General features: G+C 39.4%; 2 protein-coding genes across 2 annotated transcripts; one reads left to right on the plus strand and one right to left on the minus strand.

Annotated features, from left to right (window-relative positions):
- The first annotated feature begins 3,313 nt into the window (after positions 1-3,313).
- Positions 3,314-16,919, plus strand: LOC143284800 (MAP kinase-activated protein kinase 2-like). Its single transcript, XM_076591831.1, has 10 exons — positions 3,314-3,552; positions 5,515-5,663; positions 6,197-6,261; positions 7,486-7,565; positions 8,250-8,376; positions 9,530-9,605; positions 10,180-10,304; positions 10,538-10,623; positions 13,537-13,617; positions 14,429-16,919. The coding sequence occupies exons 1-10, from the start codon at positions 3,400-3,402 to the stop codon at positions 14,582-14,584; spliced, it is 1,098 nt and encodes a 365-aa protein (XP_076447946.1). The 5' UTR covers positions 3,314-3,399; the 3' UTR covers positions 14,585-16,919.
- Positions 16,920-17,868: 949 nt separating this feature from the next.
- LOC143284801 (protein kish-B-like) lies at positions 17,869-23,163 on the minus strand. The gene is made up of 3 exons (XM_076591832.1): positions 23,089-23,163; positions 21,799-21,930; positions 17,869-21,098 (listed from the first exon to the last, which is right to left on the minus strand). The coding sequence occupies exons 1-3, from the start codon at positions 23,093-23,095 to the stop codon at positions 21,016-21,018; spliced, it is 222 nt and encodes a 73-aa protein (XP_076447947.1). The 5' UTR covers positions 23,096-23,163; the 3' UTR covers positions 17,869-21,015.
- Positions 23,164-25,293: the final 2,130 nt, after the last annotated feature.

Raw genomic sequence — 25,293 nt, forward strand, 5'->3', positions numbered from 1 at the left:
TGTGTGTGTGTGTGTATGTGTGTGTGTGTTTCTGAGTGGTGTGTCAATGTGTCTAGTGTGTTAGTGCATGTGTTAGTGTTAGTGTGAATGATTCACTGTGTGGGCGGTGTCATTTTGTTTGTGTCTGTGTGTGTGAGAGTTTGCTAACGTGTGCCACTCTCTCTCTCTCTCTCTCTCTCTCTCTCTCTCTCTCTCTCTCTCTCTCTGTGTGTGTGTGTGTGTGTGTGTGAACAATAAAACTGAGAATGGCGAAAACATGAACAATCCATGCAAACACGCATAACCCCACGCCCCAACCATATGCCTTTAAAAATCATACAATTGATTAATATCTTTTTCCCATGTTTATATGTTGCTAATCACATTACATCATATTGATTATCAATGCAAAATATTACCGATTCAAATCTTTGTTAATTAGTCAAGTTCAGTCGCTCAATCTTATCATTAGTATTTCGTTCTAAGGATGTTATATTGTAATCTCATTCTTTAAACAAAATTTCACACACACACACACACACACACACACACACACACACACACACACACACACACACACACACTAACTCACATGCGTGAAGAGTTACCGTTGAAGGCCCTGAGAATTTCTTCGCTTCTCTTCTCCGCACAGAAGAAAACTGGGGGTGGTTGGGGTCTAAACGGGCATGGCCAGAATCCCCCCCCCCCCTCCTCCCCACCCCCTCTTTTGTGAACTTAACATTTGGAGGAGAGTGTATGTGATCGTATGACCAGAATTTCTTCCCTTCTCTGATCATAAAATGGTGTGTGTGGTGAAGGAGGGGGCATAGCACCAGAATCACTCCTCCAACCTGGACTGAAACACCCTTTGCACAAGAAGGGTGTATCAAATAGGGGGTGGGGTTGTGTGGGGTGCATGGGGGCGGGGGGGGGGAGTGAATTCAGGCATGTTCAGAATCAATCCACCCCTGTTCTGTTTTCACTCCCCTGGTGTGATTCTGGCTCACTACTATGGTGTCTTAAAATTTACTCCCGGGCGCCGAGTAAGTTTATGTATGTACCCAAACTCACTCCCCCTATCGGACGGGGAAGTGGAGACAGGCACGTGCCTATATTTACCCTATGGGGTGTTTTTGGACACACACACACACATACACACGTGACACCGTGCACACACACAAACACTGACACACACACATACACACACACACTCTCACACACAGACACACACACACATTCCATGCAAAGGTTAAACACTTCAAAAAAATTAAAAATACACACACACACACACACACACACACACACACACACACACACACACACACACACATATATATATATATATATATTATATATATATATATATATATATTTAGTGAGAGAAAGAGAGACAGAAACAGAGTGAACTGAAGACTTGTGGAAGAAAGGAGACAAGTGGAGAATGGGCTGGACAGAATATAAAATTACCAGTATCATACCGTGCATAGAAGTAGTGCTAAAATATACAAGAAGCACACAATTAATCCTTTCCACATAGTTATCATTGAGATACACACACACACACACACACACACACACACACGACACACACACACACACACACACCGTGACACTGACACACACACACACACACACACACACACACACACACGCTTCAATAATTAAAATGTCCTGAATGGATACAGAAGATTACATTTTTAAAGTATCAATGCTTTTCTCGTTTCTCTTTTCCACAGTGAAACATATAACTGCTGAACACAACCAGTCGAATAATTCAACGGTCAATTATTCTCTCTCTCTCTCTGTCTCCCTCTCTCTCTCCGTTCTCTGTCTCCCTCCCCCCCTCTCTCTCTTTCTCTCTCTCCGCATTTTCACAAGCCATTGTTTCAGTCGTTCATGTTGTTTGTGAAGTATTCTGAAAGTCACAGAGAAAGTGGCAGAGAATTATGAAGAAAACATCAGCTCAAGAAATTGCGAGTGCATCCCTGCATACACATTTCCTTGTACAATGAGCACAAATATGTACACAAAACATGGCATTCATGCAGACACAGACACACACAGACACAGACAGAGACCCCACCACCCCCACACAAACACACTGCGCGCAGGCCAAGAATGTTTAATGTAAACACCGCATATTTCTTGCAATGCACAACGAAGAAAGAGAAACACCCGTAGGTGCTGGGGAAGGCCCAGAGAAGCACTGCCTCCACCCGCCCTTGGAACGATCCAGCACCACCCTTGGAGGCCTGCCCTTGGATGTGTGCAGGCACGCACAGGACACTCCATTAAGAATTCAAGGGGCATAACTGCTCCCGAACAGAGGCAAAAGAGACCCTAGGATGCAGCTCGCGACAGCCTTAAAAGAAGTATCCCCATGGATGTACCAGCCACTATTTCATGACTGCAGAGCACACCGGCAAAAGACACCACCCTCCAGCTGCTGAGCACACCCCACAGACCAAACCGCCCCTGCCCGCAGACAGATGAAAACAGTGTCACTCCAGACAGGCCATACACGGGCTTATGTGCCCTCAAGAGAGAATCCCAAGTTGTAGTCTTTCCCACTGGCAACAGGACTTTCCCTGTGGTCAGTGGGTCTTTCCTCGCCGTCGCTGGACCTTTCTCCAGGGTCAGTCTAGTCCAGGCAAAGAAGAAAGAGAAACACCCGTAGGTGCTTGGTAGGACCTAGAGAAGCACTGTCTCCACTGGCACCCGCCCTTGGAACAATCCTGCACCACCCTTCATTGGAGGCCTGTGCTGTGTTCACGATGGGTGCAGGTGTATTTCAATTTAGAATAAGTGATTTTTTTTCTAATCACCCTTAAAACGGTTATACCCACGTGAACATTAAAGTGCACACACACACACACACATTACAGTTACACACAATAAGAAGAAGAGGGGGAAAAAACCCATGTTTTCTTTCACTATACAAGGACATTGTAGAAATAAACAAGTAATGAAACAGAAAGGGTCATTCTCTTTCCGATGAGCTGATATTCCTTCCTCTCTTTCTTCCTTCGAAGGTTGTCTGGAGCAATTTTTGACAGCCGGTGACAACACGGCATGTTCTCACTTTCGCTTTCTCGCTCACTGAAGTTGGGCTAATAATGGCTACGCGCGAGGGACGGTCGCTTCAAGCGGTCACGCGGTGAGCCTCAGGATGGCTCGGTACACCATGAAATGGGTACACAGCAATATCTGAACGTCATTGTGCAATGACCCACTGACATTCCCCACCGCCGGCTGTGTTCAGATTTTTCTTTCACAATACCCGCTTTCATGTTCTATAAATAACTAATTTCGTCAGTTCCGTTTACGTCACATGTTCGTGTCCGGTTTCCCAATACTCCTCGTAGTCCGGAAGATATATTTCGTTTGTGTTAAAAAAACCGTCATTTGTTACCGTCCAGAATGAGCATTCCTGTCCAATCTAAACCTCTTATGCCAAAGAGACACCCGATTTCAGACGACTACAGACTAACGGGTAGTGTGTTAGGTTTGGGTATCAGCGGAAAAGTGTTGGAATGTTTCTCGAGAACCTCGGGACAAAAGTATGCTTTGAAGGCAAGTTGAAGTTTTCAGTACTGTTACAACTAATGGTAGTATTTTTAATAAGTTTCCGGGTATTGGTAAAGATATCTGCAGTGTGTTTCTGTTCGTGTTTTGATTTTACTTTGGGTCACTGTACGGGTGTCTGAATATTTAAAACCGCATACCCATTCACCCGCGTAGAACTAGAAGTTAGGCGCAACACACACACACGCACACACACACACACACACACACAGAGGGAATGGACATAAAGAGTCATTTGTCCGTCCAGTACTCGAATTTTCTTCAGATTTGTTATGAGGCGCTATTGGAACACGTCGAGCGTCTCCGACATGATTGACCAGCTCAAATGGCCCACTCCCCCCAACAGCGACGACAGAAGGCAAGCCTGGCCATGCTGTATGACTACTGCAGCATGACAAAGTTAACGTGCCCACCCAGAGGCGGAAGATCATCCCCCCACCCTAGCGACATCGACCAGCCCACCCAGAACAGCTGTCCCAGATCTGTTTTTAGGACACAGTGTAGACAAGCAGGATTCCTCCTAAGAACAATTTGGGACTGAAATACCTTGCACAGACAGCTGCGGAGGCCAATATTATTGGCACTTTTGTGTCAAGTTTGTCACAGTTATAGTGGCTGCCAGATGCTAATAACTGACTCCCCCACCCCACCCTTTTTTTTTCTTTCTGTGAACCACCAAAGAAAAAAGGAATTAAGTAATATATATATATATATATATATATATATATATATATATATATATATATATATATATATAATTCTTAGTGTAGGTTTCTTGGATGAAAGAAGTGGTAAAAGATGGGCTGGAGCTGTGCCGGTGCCACCCCCTCCACACACACACAGAGCGAAGCAAAATACTCATTGATTGAATTCCATGACCATCAATCATCACTCTGAATCTGTTGTTATACTTTTTTAAAATATTATTTTATTTCTTCATTTGTTTGTTTATTTTATTTATTTGTTTCTATGTCTTTAAATTTTTTTTTTTTTTTTACAGTTTTAGGTACTGTCACTTATAGGGGTAGTGCCCATTTTCAGCTGGGATGGGATGGGTGATGGGTATTTTACTGATTTATTTTTCATACAACAAAAATTTATAAATTAAATAACAGCTTTCCAGCTAAGGATTCAGTGTATTCCACAAAATGGTACAATTTCCTCAGCATTATCATAAGCCAGTCACTGAGTCAGTGCCTGATTGTCTGCCTGCCTGTCTGCCTTTCTCTTATCACACACACACACACACACACACACACACACACACACACACACACACACACACACACACACACACACACACACACACAAACATGCATCAGCAGATTCCACATCAGCATGCATGTACACACACACACACACACACACACACACACACGATCACTTCACTGATGTGTCTTGTGTTTACATTTGAACTAATTCAAGAGAGTGTGGCCTATATAATAATAATAATAATTACTGGACATTTATCAGCACTTTCCTCATTGCACAAAGAGCTTCACAGTCCACACACACACTGTATACAAAACACACTCTGTCCTCAACTTAATCATGCACAATAAACATATATTTGTGCATACAAACTTGTACATATAATACATACATGTATCCATCCATCCAATATCCATACATTTGATGCACACACAATACAGCGTTACAAATATATACAGGTCTACACAATCAACTAACTACTGTACTGTATGAGAGAGGGTCTATAGGAAATGATGCTGGAAGAGGAAAGTCTTGAGATAAGATTTAAAGGAAGGCAAGGTATAAATAATGAATTATCAAAATGAGATTTATTGTAGAACATGTTGTATGATAAAGGAACTCTCAACAGCACCAGTCAAAATGATAATTGATGTTCATAAATCATGGAAATATGGAATATGAAAAAAGTTTTTGATTGAAAACTCAATTTAAATTTTTTTTTTCTGAAAACTTTTGCAGATTCTGAAAGATGTGCCAAAGGCAAGACGAGAAGTTGACCTTCATTGGAGAGCCTGCCACCACCCCAGCAACCAGCACATTGTGAACATCCATGATGTGTATGAGAACAACCACTCAGGCCAGAGATGTTTACTAGTCATTATGGAATGGTGAGCTGCCTTTCTTTTGATTTTGAAATTTTTTTGTCGCATTTGACTTTTTGAATAAGATCGATGCACACAGACACACAGACACAAACACACGCACACACACACACATTTTAGGAGTCAAGATAAAAGCCATTTTTAAAGAAAAAAGATAAAATCATCAGATCTTTTCAACTTCATGAGTTATTTTATTGCATAGGATCATTATTGAATATGTGATAGCTAACTTATTGTATTATATCATGGCTTCCAATTAAATTGTTGATGGTGTATTTATGTTAACTTTCATAATGAAGTAATTTTAGTGGGTAAACAAACTTCCACTTAAAATGTTCAGATAGTGGAATCAGGTGGACAGCAGTTGACAATCAAGTTAGCCACACATATATACATTGCATTTTTACAATTTACATTCAACATTGTGTGAATCATGTGCAAATACACCTTGTTAACACACACACACACACACATATTGATATAATATATATATATATATATATTTATATAAAGAATTATCAGTTGTGGCTTTGTTTCAGTATGGAAGGGGGTGAACTCTTCTCCAGGATACAGGAGAGAGCAGACACACCATTCACTGAACGAGGTAAGAAGTCTGGGTGGAAATGCTCTTTTGTCCAGAACCATGTTAGTACATTTAGCATCGTTTTTTTTCCTTTAAAACTGGCAAAATGTAATGAGATGATGTCTTTTATTTTTAAAAGGTTAAAGGTCCCATAGCGTTTTACAGCCATAGGGTCAGTGATTTCACACTCACTGGGTTTAGGGCTTGGCATGGGAAGGTGGGACCCAGTCCTTTCCTTCCATCACTTTAACTCCTTGAGTGCCCAAGGACGGAGATTTCTGTCTCCTTCTGGTGTGCTAAAACGTGCCTATGAATGGACATTTTCATCTGCCACATTTCATTGTGTGAAATTGTCATGATTGGATAGTGTGTTCAAATCGTATCAAATTATGGTGCTTAGAGCCTCGCCGACTACTAAGGCCATCTCAAGGCTATCACCACTGTAAGCATCTGCTTCAAGTAAAGGGTAAAAAAGAACAATATAAACTAATCACTGCTTCAGTCTTTTCAGTCAGAAAGTATAAAGACCTTTCAGAGTTTAAAACATTCAAATCTGATTTACTTATTTATTTTCCTTTCAGAAACTTAGAGGTTATCTCTATATATATACTTTATTTTAGTAGTTTTGCCTTATAGAATTTAAAACAAATTATTTCCTTATGTGAACAAATCATCAAAGCATCCCTTAGCAAATAAATGTCAGTGAGTGTAAAATAGGCTTGGCATTGAAAGGGTTAACCTTCCCTATCATAGTCAGGCACCCATTCATATCTGGTTGAAGTGTGAAGGATTGGAGTAAAATGTCTTTTCCGAGGACACAACACTGTGCTGAAATCAGGCCTTGAAGTCTGACCAATGGTAAACACTGGATCAGAAGTTTACTGTTTACCAATCTTACCACAATGTCCTTGTTCATATCTGTGATGTTTTCTCTCTCTATATATAAAGGGTTAAATAGGGTTCAAAACAATGTTGTAATATAAAATAGAATAGTATATTATTATGTACTGATACACTGTTTTTGAATTGTTTTATTAAGAACATTTTTGGCTTTTAAGTGAACACCTGAATTTTACTTCTTTATTGATGTTGAACTGTTTGTTTATAACAAAAGCAACAGGGCAGAGAGAGGGAGAGAGAGGAAAAGATCTGACTTATCTGTTACTGTTAGTTCCAGTTATTGCCTGACCACATAATGGGTATGCACTGCAAGTAATCATCCAAATTTGCATGTTTTGATTTCAGAGGCAGCAGCAATCATCACTGGCATTGTGAAAGCCATAGACCTTTTGCATTCCATGGACATCGCACATAGGGATTTGAAGGTATGGCCATTCACACATTGTTGATCTTTATTGATATGATAATTAACTGGTGATAAGGCTTATTTGTTTGTACCAGAGAATTGAATATGACTGTAACATTCTTGTTAAGAATGTAATGAAACAGCAACACTGAAACATTTCGTGATTTGAAAAAAATATTATGACAGGGCTGTCAGTATGTTGTAAATTTCACTCAGATGACTAAAATGTTATCTCTGCATTTACATGCACACCACTGTGTGTGGTTTTTGGTGTCTGTGCATCTGATTTCACTCTACTCACAAAAAATTGTTTCACCATGTATTTTTGGTTATTTACAAATAAATAAATGTGTAATAAAGTCACAGGTCCATTTTAAAGGATACATTTTTTTTTATTCATACTTTCCACTTTCTGGATGTAAGAAGGTGTAGCAAGAGCAGAATGTGTTGACGTGTGTGTGTGTGTGTGTGTGTGTGTGTGTGTGTGTGTGTGTGTGTGTGTGTGTGTGTGAAGTTGCTAACTTGCGAATTGGATATGAATCTAGATGCATATGCTTGTTCCAGCACCTCGGTATTAAATATTCTACAACAGTACCTAGCTACCCACCATATAAATATTTTTTCTTCAGTAGTATTATATATTGGGAAAGCCAGATGTGCTGTTTTAAAAAAAAAAAAAAATTTTTGTCTTTTGTTTTTTCAGCCAGAAAACCTGTTGTTCACTGACAAATCACCTAAAGCAGTCCTGAAGTTGACCGACTTTGGATTTGCCAAGGAAGTCAACGCCTATAAACCTCTCCAGACCCCGTGCTACACCCCTTACTATGTTGGTATGTACAATTGCAGCAGCTGCTAGTTTTAATGACCATCCACAACAACAACAAAGAAAATCAACAGTATAAAAAAAAGAAAGAAAAAAGAAGCAGATGGACTGCTGAAGCGGCAGGTATTAAGTGAAGTAGGGTAACATTCACTTTTATGGTGTGCATTGTGTATTAGAAATCTTCAGTGAAAATTTACATTGTATTCACTGTAAAAGAATAGGAGGAAAAATTGTATGTGCAGTGTTGGTCTTATGACCATGTTCATGTTTATTTTGTATGCCTGTTATATATGTATGTGCAGTGTTGGTCTTATGACCATGTTCCCCTGTGGGGATGTCGGAAGGCACTTTCAGCGTAAAGAGTGTCCTCACTTTCTGGAAATTCTGTTAAACATTTCCTCTTTTCTGTCGCTCTAGCTCTCTGTTTTTTTGTTGTTGTTTTTTCTGATCTTTTAGTTTTTGTTCTGTGAGCATTTCCTTTCTTATTTTCTGCCTTGCTGGTCCATTCACTTATATTTTGCTCTTGAAAGCCTTGAATATTGGTGGTGTTTTGCTGGACTTGATTGTTTGACGTTCTTATTATCTTGTACTCTATTTTGCACTGCGGGTGTATGAGTTTCCTGCTCATAATTCTTTTTATTTTGTATGCCTGTTATATATATGTATATATATATGTGTGTATATGTGTGTGTGCGTGTGTGTGTGCGTGTGTGTGTGTGTGTGTGTGTGAATGATAATTCTGTGGATTATATATAGGTTACTTTTATTTTTTCTAATCCTCTGGTAAAAAAATTGATGGAATAGTCAATGTCAGAAGCTTGTCCTTGGTTTTTGTCCATGAATGTATCTATACTTATGCCTAATTTTCATTTGAGAGTTGTTATGTTGTTTTTATTTTTTCATTTTTTATTTTTTTTGTTCTACAGGATTGATATTGACAGTGTTTTTAGCCCAAATGTGGCCCGGTGTGTTTGGCGATAAGCAACAGTGATAAAATCAAAATCATAAATCGTAGCTGATTAATTTTGGCACATTGTTAAAAAAACAAGCCTGTAAGAGTGAGGTGGAAATTTCTGTATGAAGTGTAAAGACAAGTTATACAATGTGTATGTGTGTGTATGTGTGTGTGTGTGTGTGTGTGTGTGTGTGTGTGTGTGCAGCACCTGAAGTGTTGGGTCCAGAGAAATACGACAAGTCCTGTGACATCTGGTCCCTGGGGGTCATCATGTACATCCTGTAAGTGTCTTGCCTGTTTTGGGCAGTCAGAACTTTGACTTCCGCTTTCAGCTGCACACAAGCATCATCATTTCTTTCAATGTTTCTGAGTCATCATGTCAAGTTTGTTCGGTGCATCTGTCTCATGTTATGCACATTTTTAAGTTGCTGTGTGTATTCATTTGCCACTATGCTAATTACTATTGTGTCATTTCTGTTGTCTGTCTGCTTACCCTGCTTTGGATATTACATAGTAATTGAATTCCTGCAAGTCTGTCCCATTTTAATACACCAAGAAGACATTGCTTTATGGGGTTTTTTTTACACACACACACACACACACACACACACGCACACACTTGTGCACCATGCATGCACACACCAAATGTACATCTGTGCATACACCGTGTACATACATAGTGCAGTAATGCATACATTCTTTATGTATGTGTGTGTGTGTTTGTGTGTATGTGCATATGTGTTTCAGAGACCTTAGCTACACAACGTCCATTATTTGTGAAAGTGCATTTAATTTCCTTTCAAACATTGCATGGTTATTTTATATCTTTGTTATGTTGTGGGTTTGTTTGAACAGCCTGTGTGGATACCCACCATTCTACAGCAACTGTGGTGCTGCCATTTCTCCAGGCATGAAGAAGAGAATTCGCAATGGCCAGTATGAGTTCCCCAAGCCAGAGTGGAGCAGGGTGTCACAAGAAGGTTCGTGTCTGTATCTTGTCACACACATACAGTCGTACTCACACACACACACACACACGCGCGTGCACACACACACACACACACACACATTCATTGCTGCATGCACACACACACAAAGAAGGTCTGGGTGGAGAAGGACGTTTTGTTTGAATATTGTTGGAACATGTATGTTTCAACTCAAGACTGGATAATGCTAATAACACAAGGTTAAGTTCCATGCTGACATGTTGCAGCCAAAGACCTGATTCGTGGCATGCTGTGCACTGACCCTGACAAAAGACTGGACATCAAACAGGTCATGGCCAGCAAGTGGGTTGGGGTAAGTACAGCTTGAGTTTTTTTTGTTTTTGTTTTTTTGGGGGGGGGTTTCTGTTTTTTGCGGGGGGAGTGTTGTTTGTGTTTGTGCATGTGTGTGTGTGTGTGTGTGTGTGTGTACATGTGTGCATGCACAGTATGTGTTCTTGTATGTGTGAGTGTGTTTGCTTTCTTATGTGAGTGTGTGTGTGTGAGTGTGTGTGTGTGTGTGTTACTTGGAATGATTGCTTGTGTGGACTAAGACATGGACATTTCTGTGGTTTTGTATCATTATTTTTTTTAATGATCATTACTGTTCTCAAATTTGACAAAGCCGACATTACCAGACATATCATTAAGTCTGTGCCTTTCTGTTTTTTTAACTGTAATTAATACTCTCAAACCTAATAAAGATTACATTACCATGTCTCTCGTTGTACATGTATGCCTTTCTGTTTTCTGATTAGTAATGGTATCCTTAACAAACTGACAAAGACAACATTATTAGACATATCATGTAAGTCTGTGCCTTTCTGTTTTCTGAATGGTGATCATATCTCTTGATTTGTTTTGATTTGATATGGATGTTTATATAACGCCTATCCTTGGTGGGAGACCAAGCTCTAAGCGCTTTACTAACTCGGGGACGTTTGCACAATAGGCTGCCTGCATGGGTAGCTGACTGACGGCTGCCATTGGGTGCTCATCATTCGTTTCGTGTGTCATTCAATCAGATTTCAAGCACGCACACCTACACACTCAGACAGACATGTAACATTGTAGAGGTGTATGACTATTTTGTTTATTAAGCTGCCTTGTAGGCAGCTGTACCCCACTTTCGGGAGTGCATGCTGGGTATGTTCTTGTTTCCATAACCCACCAAACGCTGACATGGATTGCAGGATCTTTAACGTGTGTTTTTGATCTGCATGTGTATACACACAAAGGGGGTTCAGGCAGTGATAAAGGTGACATTTTCAGACCTCTCATATATAGATATCTGTGCCCTTCTGTTTTCTGAATGATAACCATGGTTTTCAAACCTAACAAAGATGACATTATCAGACTTGTCATTTAAATCTGTGACTGTTTTCTGAATGGTAACTATGGCTCTCAAATCAACAACAACAGCAACAACAAAAAACAACATCAGAGCTGTCATGTATGTGTGTGCCTGTTTTCTTAATGGTAAACACAGCCCTCAGGTCTAACAGAAATAACACTTCCAGCCCCATCATGTACCTGTGTGACTTTCTCAGTTTTCTCAGTTTATGCTTTCAGAATGGCAGTCACTGCTCATAAACTGAACAAAGATGACATTACCAGACCTGTCATGTGAAGAGTTTGCACTGCAACGCCTCACAACCTGCGCACAATAATTGGAAGCTTGCACAGATGTCTTTTCACAAACGCACTGATCAGAGCTTAGCTTGTTTTTCCATAGCATTTTGGGATCATCTGTTGCAGTTGTGCTCGCCCAGTGCTTTCTTCAAGGGCTTGCTTTCCCTCTTCCCATTTTTTAAGAGTCTTGCAAAGTGGATACACCTTCGGTTGAATTTTGCCTTACAACCAAGACCAGGAACACAGGTAGAAGTGATTGGGTTGGCCTTTAAGAAAAAAAAAAACACTTTATACCCCAGAGTTGCAGTTTCTCTGGACAAGCTCCACAAGAGTCATACTTCATACACAAAACACATACAGCATCATCAAAAACACTGGCAGGACAAGGTAGAGGCTAAAACTAACAAACTGAAAGCACTGAGTGATAATACAAGTGACTGAGAAAGTGAAACTGCAATATAAAAATATCCATACTTGATCCGAGGGAAGCAACCAGGTGTTACAGATAGATCAGTACTTGGGGTACAAAGTGTTTAACTTGTGTGGGTTTTATTACATATTATTTTTTGTTTGAATTACATACTTGACCTTCTGATTTGTTGCTTATATTGTCAGATGCTGACTGATTGTGATACAGATTTTACCTGTCAAGAATAAAATGTTAAAAGTTAGAATGATAAACGGTTGAAAGAATAATTTCTTTAAGTTTTATTACTGCCTTCACACTTTTTCCCCAGGAAATAACCGGATCAACAGTATAGGAATAAAAGACATGAGATAATGAAAAGGATATATAGAACTCGTCTGGAGTGAAGTGGCACTGAACTCATGATTACAGATCACAGGATCATACATTAATCTCTGTGCCAAGTGCTTTCTTCCTGGTGGTGTCCATTCCACTTGGAGAAATTTCTGTATCCTTTTATTCATGTTAGATAAATTATAAACAGGGAGGGAAGATGACCAAGAGACATTTTCGGGAGCTGTGTACACAGTGTCCGTATAAATTGTACAGATGTTTGTTGACACAGAGGAGTGGAGCAGCGGCCAGTGATTCTGTGCCTGATTAGGAAGTGAGTGTCCATGGGCTTGAGTCCCATGTGTGGATGGGCATTTTGACTGCCCCCTCAACTAGACCTTTGTTTTGTAGTGTGGGTGCTAGTCAGTTGGTTGAGATGATAAACCAAGGTCCCATTTGCAGCATGCTCTTTGTGTATATAAAAGAACCCTTGGCAACAGAAGGGTTGTCCCAGGCAAATTTCTATGGAAAAATCCACTTTGATAGTAAAACAAATACAGTTACATACAGAAAAAAGAAAAAAAGAAAAGAAGGGGGTGAGTGCTGCACTGCATGGAGAGCAGCCGGAATTTCACACAGAGAAATCTGTTGTGACAGAAAGTAAATAGAATAGAATAGAATACATGGATAGCCTGATATATGTATGTTTTGTTATCAGTTTTGGCATCATTATCATGTCAGTATATGTAAAATGAATCCTGAAAAACTAGAACCAGTCTTTTAAAAAAAAGCAAAAAAAGCACAGATGTATACTGTGTGTACATATAGTGACTGTGGTTTGTTTGCTGACTGTTCCAGGACAACACACTGGTTCCCCAGACACCGCTGATGTCGGCCCAGGTGTTGAGAGAAGAGGAAGACACGTGGATGGATGTGCAGGTGAGTGTTGTTGAGGGGAAAGCTGGGATGGGGATGGGGATTTTTTTTGCTGAATATAAGAGTGTAATATGGCAGTAAGTATTTAAAAAATATATTTTAGCTGCAGTGATAGTTGTGTAGATGTCTGTGGATGACATGAACATTGACAGGGTTATGAGTGATGGGTTCACATACATTGGCACTATATACATACACAGGCATTATATATATGCCCATTCATACACACTGCAAGCCCATATAATGGCACAAAGGTAATAAAGAGCGTTGAGTCATGTAGGTGAGAGTTGTTCAGCAGGGGTGTGGATGTCATGTCAGTTGTGTCAGGACCTGTGTTCTGTGACGCAGCTGAGTTGTGTAATGACAGATGTAGGAATCAGTGGTAGGTTTTCCATGAAGCATGGTTAATAGTACTTGATACTTTTCTAAAGAACTTTATCAAAGAGTGTGTGTTTTGACAGCTGTGTGGGTGTCTGATGCTTGATACTGGTTTGGAAGTGAAGCACTGTTAGGTCTGTATGGCAGACTGTGTGCAAGTGCATATATCTTCCATGGACAGGAGTATTTTTAAATCGTATAGATTTCTGTATTGGCGATTGTTGTTTTTTGTTTTTTTTTGTTGTTGTTGTTTCTTTATAACCCTTTACTTTGGAAGCAAAACACACACTTAGTTTTATGTGGCAACCTTTTCAATGTTCCAAAAATGTCACCCCCACCCATGATCTCCAGCATCAGTACACAATATTTTCATCATTAAACACCTTTTCTGAAACCTGACTGTCAAACTGACCATGCATGTTTGTGACCTTCCCAGGAGGAGATGACCAACGCCCTAGCCACCATGCGGGTGGACTATGACCAGGTGATGAGCATCAAAAACCTTGGCCAGTCCAACAACGCCCTCCTCAAGAAACGACAGCGCCGAGAACATGCTGGCAGGCAAGACGCTGGAGCAGTGCCCATGCAGTAGGATGAGGAGGAGAACCTGTCTGCCTGCAACTGCTGTCTTCCTTGTTGGCTCTTCAGCCGCCCGTCTGTGTGTTAGAGATGTTTGCCGCTGCTGGCACCAGGCTGAAGGTGTGTTCCGTGTGCATGCTTCTTTTTCTCGAAGGATGGAAACTGACGGCCATTACCTGAGAAACTGTTGGGCATTGCACTGAAGTCCTTTGCAGCCTGGCATTGTGGAGTGTACCAGTTTCTGTATTGTGGTGATAAATCGCTGAATACTGCTGTGATGTGTGTGTGTGTGGAAAGACTGACTAGGGAAATGAACTGTGTTTTTGGAAACATTTGTTCTGGCAGCTTGTTGAGCTTAGCATAGAGTGCGGAACATCCATCAACATAACCTTGGGGTGTTTTTGTTGTTTTGGCACAGAAGCAGGATGATAACAGAGCTTAAAGTTTGAAATAGCTTTGGTAGATGGTACTAAGTTTTCAGGAAATGCATAACAAATTGTTGTGTAGGAATGAAGAGAAAGGCACTCTTGTTTACTTCATAAAAAAGCATATCTCCAATCACTTCTTTTTTCGTTCTGAGCCAAAGACTTACAGGAGTTTGTATGTTTACTGTTTGACAAAGGTCTGTGTACTCAGATTAAACATGGATAATAGAAATCAAAATTCCCCTGTAAAGTCCATGATATGTATGTATGCCTCTTGTTTGAGCTTTGAACCAGTAACACACAAGAACTGTCCCTGGTTTCATGCCTTAAGTCCCCAGTTGCATCTTTGGCGGGGGTCTGTTGCTTCAGATGTGAATATCTTTGATGAGGAATTGTGTATATTTTTTTGTTTTAATCTAATGTTGATTCACAGCTTTCTTTAGTTCCCAAGTTTGGATGTGTTCCAAATAGAGATGGAACTAAGAATGATATAACAACTTTGCATGACAAGTATACATTTTTAGTTGTAAATGTTTACTTTTGAATTACAAGTATACATTTTTACTGTTGTAAATGTTTACTTTTGTATTACAAGTATACATTTTTGCAGTTGTATTTTTTTTTTTTTATCAAAGAATTTCTTGCCTTATGATAGATGTTTTCTTGTCAGCTAATACAGTTTGGAACCATCAAAATGTGTGTGTGTGTGTGTGTTTTCATTCTTTAGCTTCATGCCTTTTCACTGTGTGTGATATTGGACTGTGTGTGTGTGTGTGTGTGTGAGAGAGAGAGAGAGAGAGAATTAAATTTTGATGTGTGAGGCTGGGAAATGTACATATCATCACCTGTGTGAGTGTGATAATTTTTTTAGTCTTTATATTTTATTGAAACAGAATGGATGTTTTATTTTATTTTATAGTGAGAATGAGAGAAAAATATTCTTCTCACATGGAAATATGAAAGGGTCATTTCATCATGATTTTGTTTGCAATTTTTTGGAACATTTTTTTGTTTGTTGATGAAAGCAATATATCTGCTTGTTAATCTTAGGTAAATATAGTTGTACATATAAATTACTGTGTTAAGTTTAAAAACTATGTTAAAAGTATACAAAGATTATTGTCTGATGATGGTGTTGTTCCAGGATCTATCTGGATACAGTTCTATGATGTATTCAGAAAGAGAAATTTCTTTGATTTTTAGTACATTTTGCGGTGAGCGAGTGTGTCTCTTGTTTCCTTCCACCCACACAAACATGAGGGACTGTTGAAGAGTGTCATAAAAAAGCACAAAATTCATGCAGCCATTTATAAACATTGTGCTGACTATGATTTTCCAGTTCATGTACATATATATATTTATATTGTTGAATTATGCGGTTATCACGAAAGTGTTGTTGACCTCGTATTGGAATATTACCTTGCTTTTCCATAAAAATAAAATTAGGAGTATTTGTGTGGTATTTTGCTATGAAAATTTAGTTCTTTGTTGTTGTTTTTTCAGGTTTTTTATATGTCAGAACAGTAAACTTATGAACAATGTTTTGCTGGATTTATACAGATTTTATCGTTGTTGACATGAAAATAGTGTAGGTGAGTGTTTTTGTGTGGTTTGTGGCTGTCATGTGTATGTTTTGTTATTGTAATTTGCTTTGAGATGATGAAGAAATTATGCGCTATATTAAAGTACAATTATTATCAGTATCAAATGAAAGTTTTAAATGATTTTAAATCAAATTCTAATCTTATATTAAAAGGTGCCCATCATTCTCTTGCTCCCAAAATGGGATTTACACTGAGAGAAAGGGAGATCTTGAGGGGTACCTTTGATGTGGCCTACACATGTTCCAGCTGTTTGAACTGCTATTTTTATATCAATGAAATCATGATGTCTTGAATATAATAAATGAATTGAGAAGAGATATGTATATGTGCGTGTGAACTTTATGTGGTTGAGTGAACAGTTATCTGAATTTCAAAAATGTATTACAGTTGCTAAACAAACTGACAGTTTGTACTTTTGATTTTGTTTTCTACTGGCATGAAAAATTATATCCTGATTTTTTTTTTTTTAATAGACTGTGAAGAAAGTATTTCATAAAATATCAATACTTCATAATTCTGTCCATGAAAGAAGAAGAAAGCTTAATTTTCTAAACTTGCACTGTGGACGGCATTATTCTTTTTTTTTTTTTTTTTTGACATTATGATTGTCCAACAATATAACTGTATAATCTCCTTTTTCTCTGTGTAATTGTTCTCTATTTTCTACATTCTTTTTGCATGAAATGTATTCGCTTTCAAATTATTGTAACTGCCAAAACATTCGGGAAAAAAAGAAGAAAAGGAATATGTTAGAGTTTCCCCTGACTTGGACACAAGAACCTGTCTGCAGAACCTGTTGTAGTACTCCCCATCACCTATCACTAAATACAAGAGAAGAAATGTACTAGTTTCAAATTTATCTTCCATAATTAGCTGTATTTGTAACCGAAAAACATAAAATCGATTACCATTCCAGATGTTACGGCCATGAACTGCATAACCAACAACAACAAAAATGGAGGCACCTAGAAGTCCCTGATGTCTGCATGATAAATCCATGGGCTTCTCACAAATACTTTCACCCTGAAATTCAGGCCCTTCTCTGAGAAGAGTGAGAGCATGTCTAAATTCTGCCGTCTTTCTTTTACTTTTGTTTTTGTTGTCTTTTTTTTCGCTTTGTTCTTAATCATTTATATATTTCTCTTTCATTCCTTTTGTCCTCAACTACACATGAAGTTTAACACAAAGCCAGACATGCAGCATGCACCCCTATGAATACTTGCATCATCCATTCAACATGATCATCACATTCAACACATACACCTTCCTTCCCCACTTGTAATTCACATATCTATAAACCAATTCATATATTTGTAAACCAAAGTATGCATACTCCCATTTGCATCTATTAATGATGCACCCTTAACATTTCTCTTCCGTCTTCACAAGATATCTACTAAATGACCCCTTGCAATAACACCCCCCCCCCCCCCCTTTCCAAAAGTCCACTGCATCCCATTATGTGCAATACATGTGCTTGTGCAGTTTGTTTAACATGAAGTATCACTTGGCCACTGATGTTACATTTACATTGCATTTCACAATCATTGGCATACTATTCAAAACCATGCATATTAAGATTTACCACCCACCCCCTCCTCCTGCTACCCCCCATTTTTTTTCTTTCACACATCCAATTACATTGTTAACTGTAAGTTTCAGGTGGAGAGGGAGGCAAAGGGGCATCACTCTCTCAGCAAAAATTTGGTGAGGGTGGATAGTGGTAATCATATTCAGTCTTTCCTTTTTGTTGACAAATGTGATTTTTGTAAGTGAATCTTTGTTTTGATGTCATATATCAAATATGCCATATTATTTCATCAAATTATATATGATAAAAAATATATATTGGTATTACTATAACACACTCCAGCTTGTTTGTAATAAAAAAACCCAACCCCTGATATGTACAACAAATGCAAAGAGACTAAATAATACACATTATATCAAAATATTCAATAAGTCAACAAGAATATGCGTAAAAAAGATATTAGAAAAACAGCATCTTATCACAAACAGTTAGCTGGAAGACGTGTGATAAGAAGATATCAGCACATACTTCTCTTGTTCAGTAAAAAGTCACACATCCACACAACCCCTTTCATGCTTGTGTCATGTTACATCAAAATTTCCTATCAATTTCATGCCTCTTATTTTTCACCACAAATTCAAAACAAGTTAACAAATATGATTTTGCCAAGCACCAAACACTGTTACCAAAAGTTAAGCATGTAATAATTTGGCATGATTCATAATCTGCACAGACGCTGTCAAAAAGCTAAAACCAAGTTTGACACCTTTTCCACACAGGTTTAAAGGGAATACAATCATGCAGAAATGATGGTGTTAAAAGACAAAAGTTTCTCTTCCACATACTGACATTTGCTTTATGCATGGTCTTTTTTTTTTCTTTTTTAAATTTACTTAAAGAGATTATAAAAAGAAAAGGCTAGAAACAAAGAGAGTGACATAAAAGAGGAAATTTCCAGCACATAATTTCCAGAAGGTGGGGATACTGTTTGTACTGAAAGAGCCCTGGCATCTGCAGACGGGAAGGAATTTGGATGGTACTGTGCATCTTGAAGTCATTCTCCAAATGGAAACATTTATACGTACAATAATTCACATCATTCACTTCCTTTCAACATGTCAGTAATCCACTGCACTGCTTTGGGATGCCTTCTTACATCCACACTTACTTTAGACTGCACAATTTTACCTTTCTTTTTTTTTTCACTTGGTTCATTGCTGCTTCATGAAAATTCTTCAACAGTTCCAATATAGAAAAAAAATCTCAATGATGCTTTGTAAACAAATGTGACACAGCACATAAAAACCCAGCTAAAGTAACAGCCAGCTTTCTTAGCTATACACAAAAACATGTCATTTGGGTCAAAATAATTAAAGAAGTTTTACAAATTTCACGTCTTTGAAGTCTTACCTTTGTGGTCCGTAAGTATTTTAACATAAAACTGCCTGAAACTGTATTTTTGGTGTTTTCAGGTGCATGCGCTGTTGGAACTGCTGCACACATTTGTCGCTTTAGTTGCAATGTTCAGTGCATTTTTTTTTTTTTTACTCAAGGTCTTTTCTGAAATTACATCAGCTGATGATGTGGCATTACACTTGATGACTGAAGTTAGTAAACAATTATTTTGATCTGGGATCTAAAGCCGAAGTTCAAAAGATTCATCAGCATTATCAAAAATATTTTTTGTTCAAACACAAAAGTAGCCTTTGTCTCTCATTTGAACTTTCACTGTCACCGTTGACTGCTCTTTCATGGCATGATGTCACTCCTCCACTCGCTATTCTTGACTTCTTTTGAGAACAAACAGAAAATATGAATTTTCCTGTGCTTTTTTTCAAATAGAAATTTATAGTTTATGTAAGTCTGAATCATTTGACACAACATACATGTTTTAAATGATTCTTGTTCTAAAGTTACAAGCGGGCAAATGATTGTTTTTTTCCATGAGCTTATTTCTTCATTTGTTCTTTTCAGGTTTACCAACTATGAAAAAATACAGGACAAAAACCTATGATAGATAGATCAATTCTGTTTTATTGTAAGTTAATCTGTGTTTCTAAAACTTTCTGAAAGTATGAAAATGTCAAAAATGATAAATGTTCACTTCAGCAGGGGGTTTTGTGTGATGCATCACAAATACTAACTTCCTTTTCTAGACCACCAGAAAAGGAAAGAAAGCAAGCAGATAGCAGCCAAGCTCATGTTGATCAAATATGACAAACTAATGACTGAACACAATTTCAGTTCCAGTTTCAAGGAGGCCTCAAAAAGCATGCAGACTGATTCATAAATATCTACACCACATCATCTTTAGAAAAAAAAAGGAACAATTTCCTAACCTAACAGACCCAATGCGCTGGTCAAGCCTTAGGAGTCTACAAATACCCATCATAAAAAATCAACAAACAAATAAATCAAATCAGAATAAGATGAAAAATGCGCATAGAAGGTAAAGAAGAAAAACACCAACAAAAATACACCCCCCAAGCGGTGACCACCCCTCAATGTGTCTATATAAACACAGGAAAAAAACACAAATGGTGGCTACCACAAAGTGTCTATGAACACATTAGAAAAAAACACCCAAGCAGTTACCACCATACAATGTGTCTAAAAACACATTTATCAGAGAGAAAAAAAAAGCAGTGACAACCACACATTATGTCTATACACACATAAGAAAAAGAAAAACCACCACCTAAGCGGTGACCACCACACACTGTGTCCAAGAACACATAAGAAAAGAAAACCCAAGGGCAGATCACCACACAATGTGTTTATGAACACATAATAATCACAGGCCCAGAGGATCGCAATAGCATCTCAAGAGTCAGATCTGTTTTGTGCACAGGCAGGCTGCTAAGACTGCCCTACAGTTCATGGATCATCTGATCAGCAGAACATACATCCCCATACAGGTACAGGCAAGAGCCACTGGCAGGGGCAGTCGTGTGCCAATCACTGAGGCTGCAACACATGGATGTAAACTGTGACTGTGGCTAACAATAACTTAACGAGCATCAGCAACGGTCTTTTTCAAGTGAGCGGTTAAAATGATTTACACAAACTGGTTTAGTGTATTTGTTAAACTGGAAAATTACTGCCAAACTAGCTTTCATCTCTCTCTCCATTTCTCTATCCACACTCAAACACACACACACACAAACATATGCACATACGCAAACACACATGTGCATGCACACACACACACACACATGCACACACACACGCACACATGTGCATACAATCATTTATGTACACAATTAAGGTACATATACCCCATACACAAAGATAAGCATACATGAAACATGCACTGACATTATTAGGTTTAGACCAGACATATACAACATAAAAATACATCTTCTAGTAGATATACTTTTTTTCCCCACAAATTCTTCAGAACAGCAAACAGATTCCTTACATGGTCAGTCTTTGGCTTGACTTGAACATTCTCTTCTTTATTTGCTGAACACTGAGGTCTTGATATGTGTGGTTCACTTGATATATATTACTCATGAACAGATTTTCCTTTTCAAGCTTTTCAACAAAACTTTCTATGTGTCTCTTTGTACAATAATAAATTGATTTGATTCTTGGGTGTTGGATTTATAATGTGCTACGAGTTTGCTTCTGCCATGTAAATAAATAAAGTTATCAACAAAAATACCTTTATAGAAGACTCCAAAGAGACCTTTCCTCTCTGTCAGAAACCACTGCTTCAGTCTTGGCACTCTCCTCATGTAGGAGCTTGTGCAGATGACAAGGAGACTGAAGATCAGTATCCCTTCAAATGAGTAGGCTGCAGAGGACAGGACAGAATATTACCAAAGAATGTTATGTCCCAGCAAAATAACAACAGCAGCAACACTAATAAGAATGACAATTTTAATGATAGCAACAACAACAACAACAACAACACACACGCGTGCACGCGCGCGCGCACACACACACACACACACACACACACACACACACACACTTGCTGATCAGTACTGTTCAAAACAAGAATGTGTAACCAGTGAACAACTCAACATGGCACCAGGCTACAAGACCTTACTGAACTTCCAACATGTCAGATGAGCTCAACAGCTGAGCAGTCAAAGCACTGAGCTTTCAATCTGAGGGTCCTGGGATCAGTCCTGCTAACAGTGCCTGGCAGGTTAAAGGTGTTTTATGATCTCCCAGATCAACAAGATCAGCATGCCTGCTAAGTACCTGAACCCCATTCGTGTGTAGATACATGTATGTATACATGTGCAGAATATAAAATGTGCACATTAAAAATCCTATAGTCCATGTCAGTGTTAGAAACAAGAAGCAAAGAACATACTCTACCTAGTATGCACACCAACAAAACAAAGCATGTCTGCCAACACTGTGGGGTAAATACAGTCAAGCACATAAAATCACACTCACACATGTATACAACTATTACAAGTGAACATGGGATTTGCAGCCTACAAATATACAACATGGTAAAGAAGTCACCATGTCAACATGTAAATTGTGCAATTGTGTTTATTTGATTATCATATTCATGATATTATTTTGAATAAAGTCCTGCCAACCAAAAATATAATTTTGGTTCTGTGAAAACAATGATGTACATTTACTCTGTAATATAAATTATGTATGAATAACTATCAGAAATATCAAAAGTTTACAATAAGAAGGCATTTGATTAGCAAAATAGCCACTTGACAATCTGACCCTGTCCCACTGACACTGAGCAATGACAGATGTGATGAGAGAATGAGAGAGAGAGAGAGAGAGAGAGAGAGAGAGAGAATAAATGATTTAATGGTTTATTCATGATGGGCTATGGCCCTGAGAGAGAGAGAGAGAGATTTTTATGATGGACCATGGCCCAGAGACAAAGAGAGAATGAATGGCTTATTTATGATGGGTCATGGCCCAGAGAGAGAGAGAGAGAGAGGGAGGGAGAGAGTGAGCATACCATTCATTTTGTTGAAAATATGAATGTGTATGAATACTGCCTGTCGCGTCGTCAGCAACCGGAAAAAGTAAAAACATCTTTAAACAGAAACCTATCGGTTTGGCAAAAATTCCCCCCTCCACCTCCCCCTCACACACACACACACACACACACACACACAAAGACGCACCGATCTCTCTCTCTCTCTCTCTCTCTCTCTCTCTCTCTCACTACCGTCCGTCTGTCTGTCCGTCTTACGTACCAGTCAAAGAGCGTTCTCTCCAGTTGAAAGCCGGGGCATTTCTGGACACTGCCGAATTAATCGACTTCGGAACATATAGTTACTGCACTGAGCGGCCGGTGCCGCGACTGCATCTGTATCATGATGGGGGGGGGGGGGGGGGGGGGGGGAAGAAGAAGAAAAAGAAACAGAAAATCATTGAAAATGCGTCACATACAACATCTCAATTCATGCGGGTAAGGTGGCTGCATCAGTTATCGCCGGGAAATCGCTGAGTTCGGAAACTGATCCGAGTCGCCGCAATTACTGAGTAATCAAAATAAGCCCCCGGGTCAGTTAGGGTACATTGCCGCGCCGGGAAACTTAGGAAAAGTAAGGACTGACTTAAGAATTCATCAATAGCCCTCCCCCCTCCCCCACTGATCTCTACCCCCGTACCAAGTTGGTATTTACATGTATCACGGTGCAAGGTGATCACGGCGCGGAAACGGCGTTTTCTGCAGTCACTGAGTAAATGTCTTTATGTTGTATGCCTTTGACTTTGAATAAGTGCCTGTTTATTCAATATTCATGATATCCTGCTCCTCCGTCAGACCGTTCCCTGCTTTGTCTTGGATTATTGTGAAACGCCATTGTTTCAGTGGTGCTTGTCAGATCTTTCACAAGCTTGTACCCGTTTTTGTTGTTGTTGGCTTTCAGGCTGCCTTCAACATCTCAGCACTGCTCTTCGACCCATTTCTCTTCTGCCCTTTTCATGCTTTTCTTTGTCTCCTGGTTGACAGCTAGCTCTCTTCTGTTTCGCCTCGTCTACCGCATTCTTCAACTTCTTCACGGTTCCCTTTTTTTATTTTATTTTTTATCACATCTCAGTGTCCAGGACATCTGCTGTGACCCGGGACTTCTTTGCTGGTCGATATGTTTGCCTAGAAACTCGGTCACTGGCTGTTTCGGTCACTGCAGTGTTGAAGGTGTCGACTGATGTACATATCCATGTATGTGTCAGTGTCAACGTCGAAGATGATGGTCAGTGAGGGGAGCAAATCAGTCTACTTCCTATCATAGCTTGGACTGATGGCAGTGCTACTTTAGGATCCTTTGATCTGTTGGGGTCGAACCTGGTTCTTGTGCGGCCCTGTTTTTTTTATAATCTGGACTGAGAGGCAGAATATCACCAGTCATCACAAGGTCATCACTTCCGACATCAGCTCATGTGAAAGTTCTCAATTGTCTTGGCAGTGCTCACATTTGATTGGAAATGCTTTTTGACCATGATGTAGTCTGTTTGGTTGTGGTGCTGTCCATCTGGGTGGTGCCAAGTCCACCTTCTGGATGCTTTGTCACAGTGCAGGCGGATCGTGTTGGCCATAACAAGGTCGTTGTATTTGGCAAATTCCAGGCACCTAAGGCCTGGTGTTTGATTTGACATTGCAGGACAGTCCGCAAGCGCCTCAGTTTACAGTTGTTGTAAGCATCTTTCCTACTCCCTTGGCGTTCCAGTCCCCTTGTACAACAACGATGTCTTTCTTGGGAGTTTGACCCAAAACTTCTTGCACTTGTTCGTAGAAATCTTCCACTGACAGCCTCGTCGTCATAATCGCTTGTTGGTGCACAAGCCTGGTTGATGGTAACTTGCGTTGAATGGGGTTGTCTTCAAGCGTGTGGCGACGCCATGAGTATTTTGTCCTGTCGTCCACTGAAGCAAAGTTTGTGGTCTTCCTGAGTCGTAGCTTCTCCACAGTTTTTCCCGAGTGTACCTCACAGAGACCCACGATGTTCCATTGGTAATCCATTGCATGGACTAGTTCTTCTATCATCGGCCCAGGGCCTTTTAGTGTTTTAACATTCCATGTGCCGATCGTGATGTTGTTCCTGACATGTAGGCTGCTTGTCACAGTTGCATCAGTTCCACCTCCACCCTGATGCGCGGAGACGGACCGACTCGGAGGTGGTCAGTGACCACTGAGTTGGGCGACGGCTAACTGATC

Source organism: Babylonia areolata, chromosome 8 (genome assembly GCF_041734735.1).
Source record: "Babylonia areolata isolate BAREFJ2019XMU chromosome 8, ASM4173473v1, whole genome shotgun sequence".
NCBI lineage: Eukaryota > Metazoa > Mollusca > Gastropoda > Neogastropoda > Buccinidae > Babylonia > Babylonia areolata.

Bases quoted from the DNA above. Each gene is read 5' to 3' on its own strand.
- LOC143284801 (XM_076591832.1), bottom strand. The intron at 21,099-21,798 runs GTATTTTTGTTG...CATGTGTTGCAG, and splicing joins CTTTGGAGTCTTCTATAAAG to CCTCAGTGATTGGCACACGA.
- LOC143284800 (XM_076591831.1), top strand. From the start codon at position 3,400: ATGAGCATTCCTGTCCAATCTAAACCTCTTATGCCAAAGAGACACCCG. The intron at 5,664-6,196 runs GTGAGCTGCCTT...GCTTTGTTTCAG, and splicing joins TTACTAGTCATTATGGAATG to TATGGAAGGGGGTGAACTCT. The intron at 10,305-10,537 runs GTTCGTGTCTGT...GACATGTTGCAG, and splicing joins GAGCAGGGTGTCACAAGAAG to CCAAAGACCTGATTCGTGGC.